The sequence below is a fragment of the Tursiops truncatus genome, chromosome 9, assembly GCF_011762595.2.
Source record: "Tursiops truncatus isolate mTurTru1 chromosome 9, mTurTru1.mat.Y, whole genome shotgun sequence".
NCBI classification, from domain to species: Eukaryota; Metazoa; Chordata; class Mammalia; order Artiodactyla; family Delphinidae; genus Tursiops; species Tursiops truncatus.
In genome coordinates, this window is record NC_047042.1 from 98,085,825 (window position 1) to 98,105,182 (window position 19,358).

Consider the following 19,358-nt stretch of genomic DNA (forward strand, 5'->3'; position numbering starts at 1 on the left):
AAGCATTATAATAGACTATGGTTATAGCTTGTTGTTTTCCCTGAAGTAGGTAGTTGCTTTTTTTCTTTTCATTTGCAACCTTTTCTTTGTACATTTGCCAGTTCTTTTCTTACCTTCTAATATACTCTCAGGACAGTTTTCCACAAGGTAATGGCATTAGACGATCTTGAAGGTCCAGAGTTTTCTTGGTGACCTTCCTCCAGGATGTTCCATCCTCCTTGGCTGGCTGACTCTTAGCTTTATTGGTGTGTGAATGGGATCTTTTTTCCACTCTAACTTTAACAGGTTTTGGTTGATACATGGGAAACATTGATACTGAAGTATCTTATAAGAAAATATGTTCGTATTAATCACTGTTGACATTGATGATGCCTGTTGATTTCCTTGACTTTTCTCCAAGTCACGTTTATAACTACTGCACGAGTGTTCACCAGTCAAACCAGGCTCGAGGGGCTGGTGTCCCTCCTTCTAAATCAAAAAAGGGGCAGACGCCGGGGGGAGCTCAGTTTGTTGGCTTGGAATTGTACAAACGGCTTAAAGAATTTTTGAAGAATTACTTGACAAATCTTCTGAAGGTAAGATGTTTTATATGTATACTGAGCATTTATAAAAGAATGTAAAAACAGAAAAGGTAGTGAAATAATGATTCTATTGATAAGTTAAATCTTTCACTGTCATTGTTTCATTGTTTTTGGCATTGACGTGTGCCTGAAGATGTTTTGCTCTTGCTTAGTCATTTACCTATTGTGAAGATGAAATCTTCATAAGCCCATATTCTGTTCTTTGATTTGTTAAATTAGAAGTTTTTGATAGCCTTTCACCATAGTAGTACTTTCCTTCAATTACTAACCATTTGGTATTTGGTGGTTAGAGATTGATGAACCTTTTTAAAGCATATGATTATGAAGTCAGATTACCTGTATTGTATTTTGAACCCAATGTGCTGTTCTGTATCAAAATGTATAAAAGACTGTAAGGTTACCCAGCCTTTGGTAATCACATTTTCCAATGTGTTCTTGCCTTTTCTACATGGCCTTGTGGTACATTTCAGAACTATAAGGAAATTGTGCCCTTGGCTGGGTGGGTTTCGCCACGAACATTCATTCCTCCTGCTCTGAGCCTTTTGCTTGGACAGTGATGTGGTTTTTCCCCTTCATCTTCTGCCTTTTTCTTCCTCAGTCTCCATCCTCTGTAGCAAAGGCAGTGTGATGCCTTCCATCCAGCCACAGGATGGGCAAGTGGCTTCTTCATCTGGTGCTACGCACATTATGTAGGGTGTGTACCCTGGGAAGTCTGCACACTCTGTGTATATACTTGAAAGATTTTTTATTTACACAGATAACAGGCAGAAAACTTCAGCATGCCACATTTGTTTTTCTTAATATATTTTACAAGGTAATTGGAAACTTAACATCATTTTAACAGACCATAATCGACTGACCACAAATCGTGACTAAGATGGTATTATTTTCCACGTTCCTAAGCAGTCTTGATGAAGCCACTGTGTCCTCCTTGCTTTTATTCACAACACTTTGTAAAGTGAACACTGGAATTAATTATTCTTTTTTAGTATTGAAGTGAGGAACAGTGTATTGTGTTTTGAAAGGTATTGACAGCCATGCCATCAGCGATATTATTTTTTGCATTCTAAAAATGGTCATCTACTATAATCCAGAATAGCTTAGCTTTACATGTTCGGGTTCGTTTCTTGTTATTTAAATGAACACAGATTTGGTTGTATCCAGATACGGTCAGGTTTTCACGTGGCTTGTCGGATCACTCGTGCAGCGTGTATTTATGGAGCTTCTGAGAAGTTCAGGGACGGCCCCAGGCCCTTAGTTCATGGAGGGGGCTGCCCTCTCCCAGCTCCCCCTGGAGTGCTCTTCTGCTACGGCACGTTTTAATTATACTGCAATTTAATGCCCCATTTTTAAAGGGTAAGACCTAACTTTGTAGATGTCATTAATACGTAAGAAAAAATTTCAAGTTACTGTCCTTCAAATAAAAATTTGTGGTTTAAGTTGTAGACATTTCAGTAAAAATAATTTGGTAAATGAACATTTTCCTCGTGAGGCCTGGTTAAAGAAGAAATATTGCACCATTATACTGTATACTTTATTTTTACAAAAATGCAGCAGATTACCACAGAGAGCTATAGATTTTTATAATTTTTAAGTAAATTTAATGAATGAAGAAGATGCATTAAAAAATGGAAGAGTATCAGCCCCGTGGTCTAAATTGTTAATTGGACATTTTAATTAATTTTTTAACAGAAAATATCAAAAATAGGAGTAAGTTGAGGTGAATTCCTCATTTGTTAATATAAAGGAATTACCCTCATATTCTAAAAAGTTCAGTCTTTTTATGAATGTATATGCATATTAATACCATGAAAAATGTTCTAGTTTGAGATCAAAGAATTTCCATTAAAATTCTCTTTAGTCTAATCCTCATGAGCTACTTTCTTGTGAGAATTTATAGTAAATGAGCATGTTTTGTATACAGAATAATCCAAAGAACCCATCTGAAGCCATACACATCAGTGTATCCTAATGCAATAGATTTGTTTCAGTTAACTTTTATCTCTGATTTATCATGTGACAAATTAGTCATCTTAAAGCTCTAGTGAACTTGTCTTTAGGACGGAGAAGATTTGATGGATGAGAGTGTCCTGAAGTTCTACACTCAACAGTGGGAAGACTACCGGTTTTCAAGCAAGGTGCTGAATGGGATTTGTGCCTACCTCAATAGACACTGGGTTCGCCGCGAGTGTGACGAAGGACGGAAAGGAATCTATGAAATCTACTCCGTAAGATTGTTTTTACACACCTTTCAGATGTGTGTTTTCTTAGGGACACATCTTCCTTCCCAGTAGGAGATCTAGGCAAATAGTAAGCAGTTTTCAGACTGGTGAGCTATAACTCCCTTTGTTTTAATTGATCAATAAATGGCCCTTAGATATTTTGTGGCGAGAAAAGAGAAGGATGAGTAATTGGAGTTCTAAAATACAGCCTGCACGCTTCTGCATTTACTTATTAAAAGTTTCTTCTTCAATTATCTGACCGACCATCAGGCTGAGCCCGGAGCTGTCCCCGTTTTAGCACAGCAAGTCCTGCATCCCGGCCGCAGCAGGCAAAGCGGGTCCCTTGCTTGGGACTCGAGCCTCAGTGATCAGCCATCCACGGTCTTCTGGGGTCTGGGAAACTGCTTCACGGAGGGGACTGTGATGTGAAATTCCACTCTACCCACTCAATATACGAAGTAATAGGAGTCATGACACTTAACAGAATTCAGAATTGAGGGTTTTTTTTTAAGACTGCATGGAAATAAATTTTGAAGAGGCAAAATTTGAATTGTTAAATCACCTTCATTAGTATGTTTCTTCAGTCAAGGGAGCTTTTTCCAGGCTCACTGGTTTTCAAAGTGTGGTCTCCAAACTTGCAGCATCAGTATTACCTGGGAACTTGTTAGAAATGCAAGTAATTGGGCCTCAGCCTAGACTGACTTAACTAGAGACTCTGGAGCTGGGGCCCAGCAGTGTTTTTAGCAAGCCCTCCAGGTGATGCACTGTCGAGTTTGAGAACCAGTCAAGGGAGGACTCAGAACAACAGAACAGTCTGTCTGTTCATAGTAGGCTCTCAGATATACAGACAGTACCTTTTTTGAACGAGTGGTGTTAAAATGTCAGGTTCTGCATAATGAGATTATCTCCATATCCAAGAATGTTGCTCTAATAGCAATGCTTTGTTGCTTTGCTTTTGGCAAATTTAATTAAAAGAAATGTGCCATAGATGCATGACACACTTTTATTATTTTATTATTTGTGTAGCTCAGTTTCTATACCAAACGGTTATTGCTTCATAATGGTACTTTGTTATATAATTTTAACAGAACTTTCTAGGTTTAGTGTTTTGATTTGAGTCTCTTGTAGTCCACCTTTTCTTTTCCACTTACAGATGCTTTCTCGAGACTGAAAGTTGTCAGTGTAGGAATCAGCGTGATTTTCGTTGATTGCCTCTTGGCTGCTTGACCTAAAACACCATATAGATGCGCTATAATAACATCACATACTCCCCAAAATTATTATAGTCTTTAAACTTTTTTGTGTACTGTTTTCAAGATTTGACTGCTTTTTTTTCCTTTTCTTTCTTCCTTTTTTTTTTTTTTACTTTCAAAATTCGTAGTTTCTACATCCCTAAATGCTGTAGTCAGTTTGGAAATGCAATACGCAGCCATAACTCACAGCAAAGGCCAGTTAACACGTCTCTCTAGAAACAGTATTTCCTTTGCCTGCTCTCGCAGGGAGCCTGTTGAATTCATTTAAAGCTCGAATATCAGTTGACACATGGAACAGTTCTTGTGCAGTGATGCCTCATTGCATTTTCGAGACTCTCCAGAAGACGGGGAGGCTTTGTCATGAACTATAAAGATCTACTTTTTTCCCTGATAATTTTGTCTTTCTCTTCAATTATAGAAAGCTGTGGGTTTCCTTTCCAGTCAACCAGAGCGCGTAAACTAATTCCATTATTAACACGTTAAAGGAATTCAGCAGGACTTCTTCCCTGAATCCTGTCCTGAACTTTCTCTGGTTTACCTTCAGTCCTGCTTTCTTATCTTGCCTTTCTTCCTTCAAAGTGACGAATTATCCCAAGTCAAATGAGGTCTGCCTAGTGCTGTCTTAACTTAGAAAAATGTTTGAAAGGTGCAGTATCTTTACTGGAAGTTGATGGCCACACGTTGCGTTTGCCTTGCCTCCCCCTGCACTGACAGGTCTGAGGAGTGTGGGAAGAGGAGCAGCGGCCAGTTTGCACAGGGAGAGTTACCTTCAGACCGCGCCCCACAGGGTGTATTTTTCCTGAAAAATAAGACTCTTTCTTCCCGGAGTTTTTTTTGGTAGCATAATTCCTAATTCTGAAATAACCTTTTTATTCTAGTAGTACTTGAGTATATATTGTTCATGCTTTACTAAAAATATTTTTCTCTTAAATAGTGCTTTCAGATTGCCCTTTTTTTGGTAGAAACTTTTTCATTTTGTAAATTAAATTTACACATAACCTTTTCAGAACTGTATTATCTTACATAAACCCAGTTTTATCTATGGTTAAATTTGGCAGAAAATAAGACTGATAGCATTTACCTTTAAATTAATTTCTCAGCAGTTTGTATTTGAGTGTTAAATTGTTATAAATTTGAGTTTGAACTTAACTGAATAATACCTTTCTCAACAGTTTAAAAACCATATATGAATTGTAACATTTCCCTTTGGGGGAACATTTTACAGTAACTTTCTGACATAACCTCTATTGAGAAGTTCCAAAACTTTTAAAAATGCATCATACGCACACATACTAGTAAAATGGGAAATTTGAATAATTTATGTATAATAAACTGATTCATTTAAGATGTACAGTTTGATGCGTTTACAGTTGTATGCATCCATGTAACATAAAACACCATGATAAACATACAGAACTTACTCGATATTTAAGATCTATTATTTATTTTACTGAGTATTAGGAAACTATGATAAATGGTAAACTATGATAAATCTTTCTTAAATGTGTTAGGTCAAAACATACATTTGAGTCAGAGAACAATTTTATACATTAAATCCACCGTTGCCCTTTAGGCTAATATGTATGTTCTCCTAAAATCCAGATTTTCTTTTTCTCTCAACTATTAAAATGTGAGCTAATAAACGTCTGTACTTTGATACCTTTTGAAGTTGTTAAGAGAATGGCTCTCTGATTTCATCATGATGATTTTCACCAAGTTTATAATCTAGAAATATTGATACATGTAATCTAGGATTCAGGCTATTTCCTATGACTTCAGCTTTGGAAAAAGCATAGTAAAAGTACAGCCATTTAATACTGTTCCTTTTTCTTTTCATCCAGCTTGCATTGGTGACTTGGAGAGACTGTCTTTTCAGGCCATTGAATAAACAGGTACCTACTTGTGTGAGTGTGTGCATGTTTTCCTTTTGAAACCCCTTCCAGATTTCATTTCTTAGCCATTGTCTTCCTCACTCCTTTGGGATGTCCTAAGGGTGCCTCTCATCTTGCATTTAATGGATTCTAATGTTGAAGAGCTATGTAGTAACATAATGTGGGGTTGGCTAAAAACCCGAACGAACTTTTTGGCCAGCCCAATACATACTGTAGTCTGTAATCTACATGTTTTCTTCCTATATCCTTTCTAAAGGTAACAAATGCTGTTTTAAAACTGATTGAAAAGGAAAGAAATGGTGAAACCATCAATACAAGACTGATAAGCGGAGTTGTACAGTCTTATGGTAAACAATTTCCCTTTAATTTATTCAGTTGTATATCAAGTGACAATTGCATAACAATGCTCCAATAGATTTATTTTCAGATAGTTTAGTATTATCAAGAATATTGTTAGCATTTACAAAGGTACTCATAATTCTCTTTATGTCAGTGTGATTCGGTTTGATTTTACCCATTATAAAAATTGTTTGATCTTTGTGCCCTAAGGAAATTTTGATGGACTAGACATTTGACATTTGAATTCTTTTCTTTTCTGGTCTCATACTGAATTACTGGATTTATATGCTAGAGTGTCATTAATGGAGCCGAATGATAACAGATTGAGAAATCTGAAAAGTAATACAGTATTTCAAAAGCTTAGGTAGCATTGTATTTCTTTGAAAGTTTAGAATTAGGCATTCTTCCTTCTTGTAAGCTTTTAGAAATATAAACTTTCTCTGAATGAACTTCATGATAACTTGGAACGTGCCTGGCCATCCATCAGAATTACTTGCTTTTGTGTGTCTTGGACTTTTTTCTTTTTTCTTTTATTGAAAGTATACTTTACTACCAGTGAATAACAGATTTGCCTTATGCCCTGTTGTTTTATTCTTACCTTTTAAGCATAACTTAAACTGAATGCCACCCCTAAGTATATTCCTTAAAATATAACCAAAAATAGGGCAGTTGAAATGTAGTTCCTATTTACTTCCAGTGGAACTGGGACTGAATGAAGATGATGCCTTTGCGAAGGGCCCAACGCTAACAGTGTACAAAGAATCCTTTGAATCTCAGTTTTTGGCTGACACAGAGAGATTTTATACCAGAGAGAGCACCGAATTCTTGCAGCAGAACCCGGTTACTGAATACATGAAAAAGGTAAGCTTAAACATAGTACTTAAAGTAGGCTTAAGTTAAAAGTTATTGCTGCTCAGATGAATTATTCTTTTTAATATATGCAACTTTCTTCAAAGTCATTTCTTAGGTACTGTTATCCTGTAGTGTCTGTAGCAGGTGCAGATCGTTGCTCCCAGTTCACCAAGGAGCTTTTATAAGTTAATTTGATAATCATGGCTCCATGTTCTCCTTACTGATCGGAGGATGTAACCGTAATAGCTGTATGACTTTCATGTTTTGAACTGTCTCTACTACAATAGAATGTATATGTGTATCTAACGGGAGCCACGGTCTCACGTCAACGAGAAACTAGTTTTTAAGAAACAAATATTTGCAAACTTTAAGCTTTTGCTTTTTTGCTTCTGAAATATCCCCTAAAAATCTATATAACACAGTCTTCAAGTTTGCATTAGAGGAGAAGTCCTTCTGAGGGAACAGGATCAAAGTCTTAGACAAGAAAAAATCCAAGATCGGTGTCTGTATCGTAAATCTTTTTCTACATTAAGTGATGTTACAGTGAAGTTCTAGTGGAATTATTCTTCGTTCTCCTTCTTGGGAATACAGGTATCCCAGACTTATGCTCTGAGGAGTGACCTAAGTCAGGAGGTAGCAAACTTTCTATGAAGGGCCAGATGGTAAATATTTTAGACCTTGTGCACATGTGGTCTCTCTTGCAACTGTTCAGCTCTGCCGTTGTAGCGCAGAAGCAGCCACGGCAACATCTAAACAGTGAGTGCCGCGGTGTTCCAATAAGTTTACTTACAGGCAGGATTTTGCCCACAGGCTATGACTGCTGACTGAGACGGGCAAGGAGACCTCCAGGGAGTCTGGGGCTGACTGTGTCTGACACCTGCTTTTTTCCCTTTATTCTCTGTTTGCTTGGAGAGGAAATGCACTGCAGAATCACTTTCTCCATGTGCTGAGATCGAAAGTTAGTAAGTCAGAAAGAGCAACAAACAGCTCTCCCTTCTAACCATGTAGAGAAGGTCCTCCCCAATTTGTTTGTGACATTCCAAGTGCATTTTCCCATAAGAGATAGTGATTATAAGTGGCCCTTACAAGTTTGAAGCTGAAAGTCCTTGACAAACAAATTTCTGATACCTCAAAACCTAACAAAAGTGGAACGCTTCAGAAATATTATACTTGGGGGGCTTCCCTGGTGGCGCAGTGGTTGAGAGTCCGCCTGCCGATGCAGGGGATGTGGGTTCGTGCCCCGGTCCGGGAAGATCCCACATGCCGTGGAGCGGCTGGGCCCGTGAGCCATGGCCACTGAGCCTGCGCGTCCGGAGCCTGTGCTCCGCAACAGGAGAGGCCACAACAGTGAGAGGCCCGTGTACCGCAAAAAAAAAAAAAAAAAAGAAGAAGAAGTATTATACTTGGAGTAGTGATAGTTCCTTGTGTATACTTACGGATTAAATTAGCTTTTGTGTGCCAGTCTGGAACCTAACCAGCTTATAGAGAGTTTCTAACAGCTGCCTGACAAATCTGTTTTAAATCTAAGCATTGCCTGTTACTTCATTTTTTCATTTTGGCAGAGTGTAGTTTGCATAAAGACATATTTTATTGAACTCTACTATATATGGTGATCCTTTTAAAACTGTGTATGTTTTTAAAAGTGGGGCCTTTTATCGGGGTACACATCCACAAGCGTGGTTCAGGCCTTTTCAATTTGCAGACTACTTAGTGAATTGCAGCTACCTGCTCTCCACAACCAGGAAGGTAGTAGTGCTTTGGTACAAGGAAATCCGCTTCGTAGGCCAGAGCTACGTCAGCACTCCCAAAACAGGGAAATCTGCTTTTAAAATCGGACCGGGGGGCTTCCCTGCTGGCGCAGTGGTTGAGAGTCCGCCCGCCAATGCAGGGGACACGGGTTCGTGCCCCGGTCTGGGAAGATCCCACATGCCGCGGAGCGGCTGGGCCCGTGAGCCATGGCCGCTGAGCCTGCGCGTCCGGAGCCTGTGCTCCGCAACGGGAGAGGCCACAACAGTGAGAGGCCCGCGTATGATTATTAAAAAAAAAAAAAATCGGACCTGGAACCAAAGGCAGCTTGAGGAGCAAACATTTCCAATGGCCTGGATAGTTTCAACCCAGTGTGAGCTCTGCCTTCAACAGAGAGCATGCTTCCAGCATCCTTGCTCTCTTAGAGGGGATTTCTTCCTAGAGGCGTTAAAGGTTTGGCCCAAATCTGGTTGGATCTTACCAAACATGACATCCATCCATTCTGAAAGTCCATAATGCAGAGACTCTGTGAGCATAAAATTGGAATGTGTGAACAATTCTACCCTTACCTATAGCTATAGCCTTGCATCTCAAACTGAGCTATGGGTCTAATTTAAAATCCCTACTCCACCATTTACTAGGGAGTTGACCTTAACCTTTCTGTTCCTCAGTTTCCTCATCTATAAAATGGGGATAATTTATTATTATCATTATTATTACTATATATTATTTGATGCTTGGCAAAGAGCAAACATGATATAAGTGTTTGGTATTACACACATACATTGTTTAGAACCTTCAGTATATGCCTGAGAATATGCAAAACCATGGGATAAATTGTGGCACATTTTATTCAATAACTTAAGAAATTACGTTTATATTAAAACATTCTATCAGGAAGTAGAGTACAAAACTCATGAACAATATTGAGATAAAGCATGAACTTTCAAGAAATACTCTGCTTTTAACAGCCAGTTTGGGCTAGATGTGCAAATTCCCTGGAGGGGTCTATGTTCCCATTTCTGTGTTGTTAGGAATCTTTTAGTGGAAACAGTTGAGAATCTTTGGCTTTCCTTCTACTGATGACTTTGATGAATGAACACCCCTGAGCCATATTAGTGTCTTAGCATATCTTACTGTCTCATCTGAGCTACGAAAAAAACGTGTGACTCTTCTAGGTTTCTAATGTCATTTTTTAAAACTTTAAAAATAAATATACCTTATTTCATTAATTTGCTTACTTCTTTTTTTCATTTTGTTTTTCCTGCATACTGATGCTAATAGAATTAATAGGAACAGTCTTGAATTGCTTAACTTTATTTAGTCATTCTGAATTTGATCTGGGTGTTCTGATGTAATTATCTGCCAAGTACAGTGCTGATCAAGAGCTTATTTGCCTTCCAGTTAACAAAGAATGTACATGACTGTCCTTCCTAAAACCTAATGACATAACACCCAGGACCTTGGGTTTTTCATCAACCTCAGAGACACTGCAGGCTCAGGTTCAGACCACTGCGAGAAAGCAAGTCACTCGGATTTTTTGGTTTCCCAGGGCATAACGCCATACTCTAGTTTATGAAATGTGGAGAATAGCGTTATGTCAAAAACAGCAATTTACATACCTTAATTTAAAAAAACTTTATTGCTAAATGATGCCAAAACAATTACAATAGCAGCATCAAAGATCACTGATCACAGATCAGCATAACAAATAATAATAATGAAAACGTTTAAATATTTTGAGAATTACCAGCATGTGGCACCGAGACCCAAAGTGAGCAAAGGCTGTTGAAGACACGGTGCTGACACACTTGCTCTACCCACAGTCCTTCAGTTTCTGTTTTGTTTTTAAAAAAGCAGTATCTGTGAATCGCAATAAAAGGAAGTAGGCCTGTGGACAGTAGTCCCACCTTATTCACAGTTTCAGTTACCCACAGTCAACCTCAGTCCAAAAAATATTAAATGGAAAGTTCCAGAAATAAACAGTCCATAAGCTTTAAATTGTATGTATTGAAATATGTCGTTCTGAGTAGCATGATGGAATCTTGCCCTTGAATCATACCTTTGTCCATAGCATCTCCCCTGTTAGTCTCTTCATCGACCAGGTGATCAGATCGACCGTCGTCCGCAGTGCTTGAGATCACATAGCCCTTATTGTACTTAAAAGTGGCCCCAAAGCACCAGAGTAGCAATTCAGATACGCTAAAGAGAAGCCATAAAGTGCTTCCTTTAAGTAAAAAGGAGGAAGTTCTCAACTTAATAAGGAAAAGGTTGCTAAGGTCTGTGGTGAGAATGAATTGTCTCTCCGTGAAGTTGTGAAGAAGGAAAATCTGTGCTAGCTTTGCTGTCACACCTCAAATTGACGTCATGGCCACAGGGCATGACATGTGCCCCGTTAAGACGGAAAAGGCATTAAACATAACTTTTATTACATTATATTGTTATGATTGTTCTACTTTATTGTTGTTGCTAATCTCTTACTGTACCTAATTTGTAAATTAAACTTTCTCATACGTATGTATGTATAGGAAAAAACATAACATAGTACCTATAGGGTTCACAGTTTCAGGCATCCCCTGGGGGGTCTTGGAACATATCCCCCGTAGATAAGGGGGGACTGCTGTGTAAACAACTGCTGAGCCCCTCTGGCTTTTGTGATCACTTAGGGACCAGTTTGCTCTTCCCTCTCGGCCCCTGCAGGAAGAGTCTGTAGAGTGCTACTGTTTTTTTGTAGTACAGGGGATGGAAAGCCAATGTCCCCCAGAGAGTGAATCAGCAGTGATACCAAAGTTTTACCTTTCATTTTAGGGGAGAGAAAAGTTTTTAAGAGATGACTTTTTGCTGCCAGGGTATTATGTTCTTCCAGGAAACAGGTATAACCTCGAGAAAAAGTGGTGCTTTTTGGTTTGCATGTCCTGTATTTCACCAGCTTTATTTCTTGAGGTATCAGGCTTAATGAAATACTAGATATGAAGGAGCAGAGGCTTGGAACTTCAGAGTTAAAGCACAGAAAGATCTTTTATTGTTTTTTAAAATAGCTTTGTAATCAGGAAAGAAAACACACAACTGTAGACTTGCAGGGAAATACAAATAGCATAAACCTGCACAAACTTGGGACACTTGCTCAAGTGTGCGCGTAAACACCAAATTGGAGTAATGCTGTAGGGTTTTGTTTTGTTTTTATTTATTTATTTTTGGCTGCGCTGGGTCTTCGTTGCTGTGTGCCGGCTTTCTCTAGTTGCAGAGAGCTGGGGCTACTCTTCGTTGCGGTGCGCAGGCTTCTCATTGCGGTGGCTTCTCTTGTTGCGGAGCACGGGCTTCGTAGTTGTGGCACACGGGCTTAGTTGCTCCGTGGCATGTGGGATCTTCCTGGACCAGGGCTCGAACCCGTGTCTCCTGCATTGGCCAGCAGATTCTTTAATCACTGTGCCACCAGGGAAGCCCTATAGGTTTTTTTAATAACTATTTTCCCCCACTAATTTATTACATTAATGTATTTTCTATTTACTGGATAGCAGTATTCCATTAACCAAATAATATAACAAATTATGTCTTATCAGAATCTTCAAGTATTTCTTACTTTGCAAATTGTTCCTTTTCCTTTCCCATGTTTTTATTTGCACATACTTATTGATTTTTCAGAGATTATTATATATTAAGGATATTGACCTTTTGATATATACTACAGATATTTTCCAAGTTTATTTTGTTTTTCACATTTAACTCTATTTAGAATGTGCAGTAAGGTTTAAATTTCTGCAGTTGAAACTATTGTCCTATTAGTAATTTTTGACAGCGCAAGTCCTGCCCAGTCATTGTTTCATTTTGTTTTTTTGGCTCTTGGATGTTTATTCTTCCATTTGAATTTTTCTAGATTTCTCCAAAATTATGCCAAATTAAAAAATCATTTTGGGGGCTTCCCTAATGGCGCAGTGGTTGGAAGTCCGCCTGCCGATGCAGGGGACACGGGTTCGTGCCCCAGTCTGGGAGAATCCCACGTGCCGCGGAGCGGCTGGGCCCGTGAGCCATGGCCGCTGAGCGTGCGCGTCCAGAGCCTGTGCTCCGCAACGGGAGAGGCCACAACAGTGAGAGGCCCGTGTACCGCAAAAAAAAAAAAAAAATCATTTTGGGAAGTACTGGCATTTTTATAATACAAAATATAGTTTTTCACTCTTTATTCAGGTTACCTGAATAATGCGAGATCATTGAAATTTCTTTTTCTTTTTTTTTAAGAAGATGTTGGGGGGAGGAGTTTATTAATATTTATTTTTGCTGTGTTGGGTCTTCGTTTCTGTGTGAGGGCTTTCTCTAGTTGTGGCAAGCGGGGGCCACTCTTCATCGCGGTGCACGGGCCTCTCAAAGATGTTGGGGGGAGGAGTTTATTAATATTTATTTTTGCTGTGTTGGGTCTTCGTTTCTGTGTGAGGGCTTTCTCTAGTTGTGGCAAGCGGGGGCCACTCTTCATCGCGGTGCACGGGCCTCTCACTATCGCGGCCTCTCTTGTTGCGGAGCACAGGCTCCAGACGCGCAGGCTCAGTAGTTGTGGCTCAGGGGCCTAGTTGCTCCGCAGCATGTGGGATCCTCCCAGACCAGGGCTCGAACCCATGTCCCCTACATTAGCAGGCAGACTCTCAACCACTGCGCCACCAGGGAAGCCCTAATTTGCTGCTATTTTTGTTAGCAGTTTTTAAAAAGCAAACCCAAACCTCTGACTTGAATTAATTCCCACAGGCGGAGGCTCGTTTGCTGGAGGAGCAGCGGAGAGTCCAGGTCTACCTTCACGAGAGCACCCAGGACGAGCTAGCCCGGAAGTGCGAGCAGGTGCTCATCGAGAAGCACTTGGAGATTTTCCACACAGAGTTTCAGAATTTATTGGATGCCGACAAAAATGAAGGTGAGCCACTGAGATTCAAAACACAAGGGTATTTATTCTGATCTGTGATGTTGAAATTGTGTGAAGTTCTAGACTCAGTTAGCATTACCAACACCAGTCATTCTTTAAGAGACTCACGTGTGAGATTGTGTGTGCGCAAGTGTGTGCCTTGTGTGTTGATTTCAGACCTCTGCAGTGTGCTTGGGGTGTGACTTTGGGGGAAGAGCGTCTTTTCAGTTTGGTTTGGAGCCTAACCTGTTCCATACACCTTAGCATTAAGTGATGCTACCACTGGTTTTTTTTGTTTGTTTGTTTTTGGGTTTTTTTTTTTGCAGTACGCGTGCCTCTCACTGTAGTGGCCTCTCCCGTTGTGGAGCACAGGCTCCAGACGCGCAGGCTCAGCGGCCATGGCTCACGGGCCCAGCCGCTCCGTGGCACGTGGGATCCTCCCGGACCGGGGCACGAACCCGTGTCCCCTGCATCGGCAGGCAGACTCTCAACCACTGCGCCACCAGGGAAACCCCTGGTTATTTTTTTCTTGCGTATGTTTCTTCTGAAAATTCTTTAAGATGAGAAGGCTATAATTTTGCAGAAGTATTTCCTTTACCCCTTCCTTGTTTTACTGGGACATGTTAGGAGCTCAGTAAAAGATTGGTGTTTGGATTCAGGATTTTTCTTTGGTGTTCATATATCAACCATGTGCCATACATATATTAAGTGAAGAATATGGGGACCCTTTTGTGACTTATTTGTTTGTATAGTTGGGATGGATATTCATAAATAGTCCTTAAATTTATTCATTCTTTTAAGTAATATTTGAGTGCCTATTACGTGTCAGGTATAAATAATATCTGAATCTCAAATGTTAGGAAGCCTCAGATGTAGTTCCTGATCATCTTCTTTCTCTATTAGTAGTTTCTCCTAGCAAGGGGGAGAATATGCTTTTTTTTTTTTTTTTTTTGCGGTACGCGGGTCTCTCACTGCCGTGGCCTCTCCCGCTGCGGAGCACAGGCTCCGGACACACAGGCTCAGCGGCCATGGCTCACGGGCCCAGCCGCTCTGCGGCATGTGGGATCCTCCCAGACCGGGTCATGAACCCGTGTCCCCTGCATCGGCAGGCAGACTCTCAACCACTGCGCCACCAGGGAAGCCCGAATATGCTTTTATAATAGCATGACTTCCTTATTACTTTCAGCTAAATATACATATGCTAAATATAAAGTATTTGGTTACAGTTAAGTGCATTTGATTATTAAGGTGTGAAAACACGGTGGTTTTATTCCAGTGTACCTTTCACCTCTGTAAGCACTTACTTAGTGGAATGGATATGCAGAGTTTGTTTCTGTGCATAAAGGTGTGGCGCCTTCTTCTTTCAGATTTGGGTCGCATGTATAATCTTGTATCCAGAATCCAGGATGGCCTGGGAGAATTGAAAAAACTCCTGGAGACACACATTCATAATCAGGGTCTTGCAGCGATTGAAAAGTGTGGAGAAGCTGCTTTAAATGTAAGTACTGTTTAACTGAAAACCAGTCGGGCCTAACCATTCCCACGCACGGACTGCAGGTGTGTCTCGTGTCTCCACCTACAAATCCAAGGGGTAAGATTTGCACTAGACTCTCATAGAGAACCTGGTTTGGGCTTTCTAAAATAGAAGGTTCACAAGCATCTTTATTCAGTAAACATCTCCATAAACTCTTCTCTGGCACTTTTTAGGCATTAAGCGTTTAATTTCTTGATATTCTTTTTTCCTTTATGTCTTCTCAAAATTACATTCCTTGCACTAGAAGAGAGAAGATTATTCCATAGAAAGAACAGGCTAAAGCCTCCTAGAGACTTGTCTCTGGCACTCACAGGCCACAGGCTGCCCCTTGCAGGAACTTCGGTCTGTGTACTGCCCTCCCATTGAAGCTCACAGGGCTGTTTGCCCTGGAAAGGCCCTGAACTGTATGGCATTTCTAATGCACACCCCCCTCCCCACTGCGGGAGGCACAAGAATACTCTGCTGGGTTATCTGTAATTCACTTGATAATTTTACATAGCAAGGATCATGTGTTTCTAAGAGACAGGTAAGTTGTCTTCAGTTTTGTCCCTATTGTGAACTTCAATTTTGATAGTGTTTGGGACAACTATTGGAGAAGAAAAGCTTCTAGAACACACAGTTGGTTCTTAGGTCTGAATCAGAAAACTTTTTACCTCTGATTTTATTGTGTTTGGTGTTAATTATTTCAACAGTACTATCTTTAGTATCTTTTTTTAAGTCTTTATTTTCCTGTTTTCTTGGGGATCTCTTTTCTACTTTTAATTATGGGGGTTGCTGCCTCACTTGTTATCACATCTATGAAATATTAGAGGGAAGAATGTAAACACACCTTTAAAGGACCTGACACAGGCATGTACAGGGGATTCAAAAGGGGTGACCTGATGAAGCTATCTTTTCAGTAACGTGAGGTGTTTTCACAGATGTTAATTCAAAACCCGGTTTGGCTGTGTGGGCAGCAGAACCAAGTTAAATGACTTTCCTTCAAATGAGTTAAGGTGGCGAGTCCTGTTTCATCAGATATGGATTAGAATAGCAGATAAATGAAGCAGGTTTCGCTTTTTCATGTAAACTGTTAAATGTTAGATATGAGATTGGCCTTAGGGACTCATGTTCTAGGTGAATATAGTTAGATTAAAAATCAGTAGGATAACCTGCTTTTTTGTTTTCATAGGTATGATGGGATATTCCTTCTAATGTCAATCTTTTCCAAACCAAGTAAGGTTCTAGATGGAGAAGTAATCACGGTGTGATTCTCCAGGACCATTTTCTCTTTCTTTTGGACACAGTCAGCTGCCTGGTTGACTGGGCCAGTGGGTCTTGAATCTGGAGTTGACCTTTTCGTGGCAGTTAAAGCACAAGTTCAGCTTCTAAGTAAAATCATTGCTCTATTAGTAGAGACTTCGTCTGTCAGCAGTAGACAGCAAAAACAAACTGTATTTACCAGCAGTTATATTTTATTGAAAATTAAGCTTTTAAACAATATTTTTATTTATTATCTATTTATTTAATTTATTTTTGGCTGCATCGGGTCTTCTTTGCGGCACACAGGTTTCTCTCTATTTGTGGCATGCGGGTTTTCTCTTCTCTAGTGGAGGCGTGCGGGCTCAGTAGTTGTGGTGTGTGTGGGCTTAGGTGCCCTGCAGCATGTGGGATCTTAGCTCCCTGACCAGGGATTGAACCCACATCCCCTGCATTGTAAGGCGGATTCTTTACCACTGGACCACCAGGGAAGTCCCCTAAACAATATTTTTATTACTTAGATGTAAGCCACTGATACACGTGTATTTAAACATCAAAATAAGATTTCCCCCCATGAAGAATAATTATATATAACTTGGTAAATTTATACTGCATTTGCCTTAACTTTCAAAAGTCAAACATTTTAAAAATAACATTATTCATTATAATTATTATTTCCATAGGAACTGTTTTTATACTGAACTCATGAAACTGGTTTTTTAAATTGTTCTTGTGAGGAAAAGTTTCTTTAAGAAAACAAATACTTTTCCTATTTTCTGCAAAAGGGGTTTTCCCTGGTTTTCCATTTTATTGGCTCATCTCTGAAGTTTCGGTTGACTTGTAAGTTCGTGGTGCCGTCTGACTGGCGCGTGGATTTCTTTACGACCTTCCCCGGGCTGGGTCGGACCTGCTGCCTTTACTCACCAATGATGTAAAAGCCCAGGAAAGTTGAAGAAGCTCCAGAGAGAAGCACATGTAGCCAGTCTTAGCCTGACTCACAGCTGTTATTGTAAGACAGAATAAATACAGCTGCTAAAACATAAATAATTTTAAGTAGGTATTCATTTTTATCACATGTGTAGTAAACGTAAAAGATGTATTGTAACCCAAACCATGATGGCTTTCCAAAACCCATTAATGCTGAAAAACAAAAAAAGCGGCAGAAAAAGGAGATTGGTTGAATTAGTAAAAAATTACAATTATCGTACCTAATTTTAAGTGGGGTTTAATTACTTTGAAAACAGTTTTTTAAGTTTTTCACCTAATTGAATTGAATCATAGTATATGAGAATCATTTAAATTCATCTATTAAATGCCATAGAAGGCACTACTTAAATGATTTTTTTTTAAGGGCTGAAAAGTTATCTAGTCCTATGATTCCATTTACCCCATCAGTTTGGCTAGAAAACAAGTTTTACTGCTAATCAGTGTGGCCTAGGCTGAAATTATTACAGGTTTCACACTTGTAATGTGATTCAAATAATATTTTTGTGTTAGAAACTTCAAAATCTACTTAAGAATTTTCTGAAGGCATTTTTTTTTTCAGGTAAAACAGATTTGAGAATAATGGCTGTTCCTGGGTAACCAGTGTCTGGGGTGTCCCCCTCTCTTTACCCAAAGAGGAGCTGGCAGTCTTGCCCTGTGAAGTGTGGCTGAAACCCTGAACACATGTGCTGTTTTTAGACACACTGCTTCTTGTACCTGCCCCGCCGCACCCAGGCTGGGGAACACCAGGGAACGCAGCTCGGGATCAGGGCTCCTCTCAGGGTACAGGGGCTTCAGGCTGAAGCAGATCAGTGTGGGTCCATCCCACCCACCATGACGTGAGATTCCAGCACGAGGAGGCGTTCTCTCCAGCCTTCGAGAGACGCTCGCGACTGAGGACACTCGGGCCTAGCCGCGCTGCAGGCACCGTTAGCATGTTGCATCGGGGCAGCAGTAGAACTTCGGAAACACAAAGAAATCTTCAAGGATGGGTTTTAAACAGGTTTAGAGCTGAACAAAGGATCAGATAATTCTTTTAATCGGCAAGTTTATTTCATAGGCAAGTTACCCCGTGTGTGGCCTCTGGACTGAGAGGAGATAGTGGGGCAGCAGCAGGGCAAATCAGCACATTTCACGTTGCCTCCAGGCCGGCAGGAGTCGAACATTGAGAGACCCCGTGTGCTTGTGTAGACGGGCCGCAGCACTACACGTGTGCTCAGTTGTTGGCCGTGTAGTAACGGGAGAAAAATAATCCGTATTAAAATACAGGAGGAGGTTGGGCCCGTCCACTTAGGTGTTGAGGGGAGCATCTTGAAAGCAGAGCCCGCACCTTCAGGTGTTCATTTGAAAGGATTGAAGGCCGTGGTGGGGCGGCCCCGTGCTGGGTTCTCAGCCGTTTCGTCTACCAAAGCAGCCGGCTGCTGGTGCTGGCTGGCGGTAAAACTCAGAGGACCAGCGGGTGCCGCAGAGGACGTTGACGTCACTTCCGCTCATCCAGCAAGCGTCACGGCCTTCCTGTGCTGCCTCTGCTGCCGAGGATCCCAGTGCGCGGTGCCGCCACACTTCTGTCTTCTCATCGCATCTCACTTGGTCTTGTCGGGTCTGTGTGACCTCCTCGGCCCGCTTTAGTGACTGTGCCGCGGGGCCATTTTAACGCTCACATCTTCCTTCCTTGCTTCCCTAGCACGGCGGCGGCAGCTGTGGAGTATGTGCCACGCGGCCTCACCCTCTGCCCCTGGCAACCTGAGCCTCCTCAGGTGGAGTCATTTCCTACGGAATGTGGGCATGGCCGTGGGGTCCTCTCGGACCAGCGGGCAGCCAGCCTGTCGGCCCC

General features: G+C 40.7%; 1 protein-coding gene across 2 annotated transcripts in view; it reads left to right on the forward strand.

Moving 5' to 3' along the window:
* The window catches only part of CUL1 (cullin 1), a 107,159-nt gene that overhangs the window by 62,812 nt on the left and 24,989 nt on the right, over window positions 1-19,358 (forward strand). For both annotated transcript variants that reach the window (XM_019933888.3, XM_019933887.3), the window contains exons 3-9: window positions 401-575; window positions 2,642-2,809; window positions 5,898-5,948; window positions 6,205-6,295; window positions 6,985-7,148; window positions 13,617-13,779; window positions 15,135-15,265. In XM_019933888.3, the coding sequence (XP_019789447.1) occupies window positions 401-575; window positions 2,642-2,809; window positions 5,898-5,948; window positions 6,205-6,295; window positions 6,985-7,148; window positions 13,617-13,779; window positions 15,135-15,265 (943 nt within the window). The remainder of the gene's footprint in view (window positions 1-400; window positions 576-2,641; window positions 2,810-5,897; window positions 5,949-6,204; window positions 6,296-6,984; window positions 7,149-13,616; window positions 13,780-15,134; window positions 15,266-19,358) is intronic.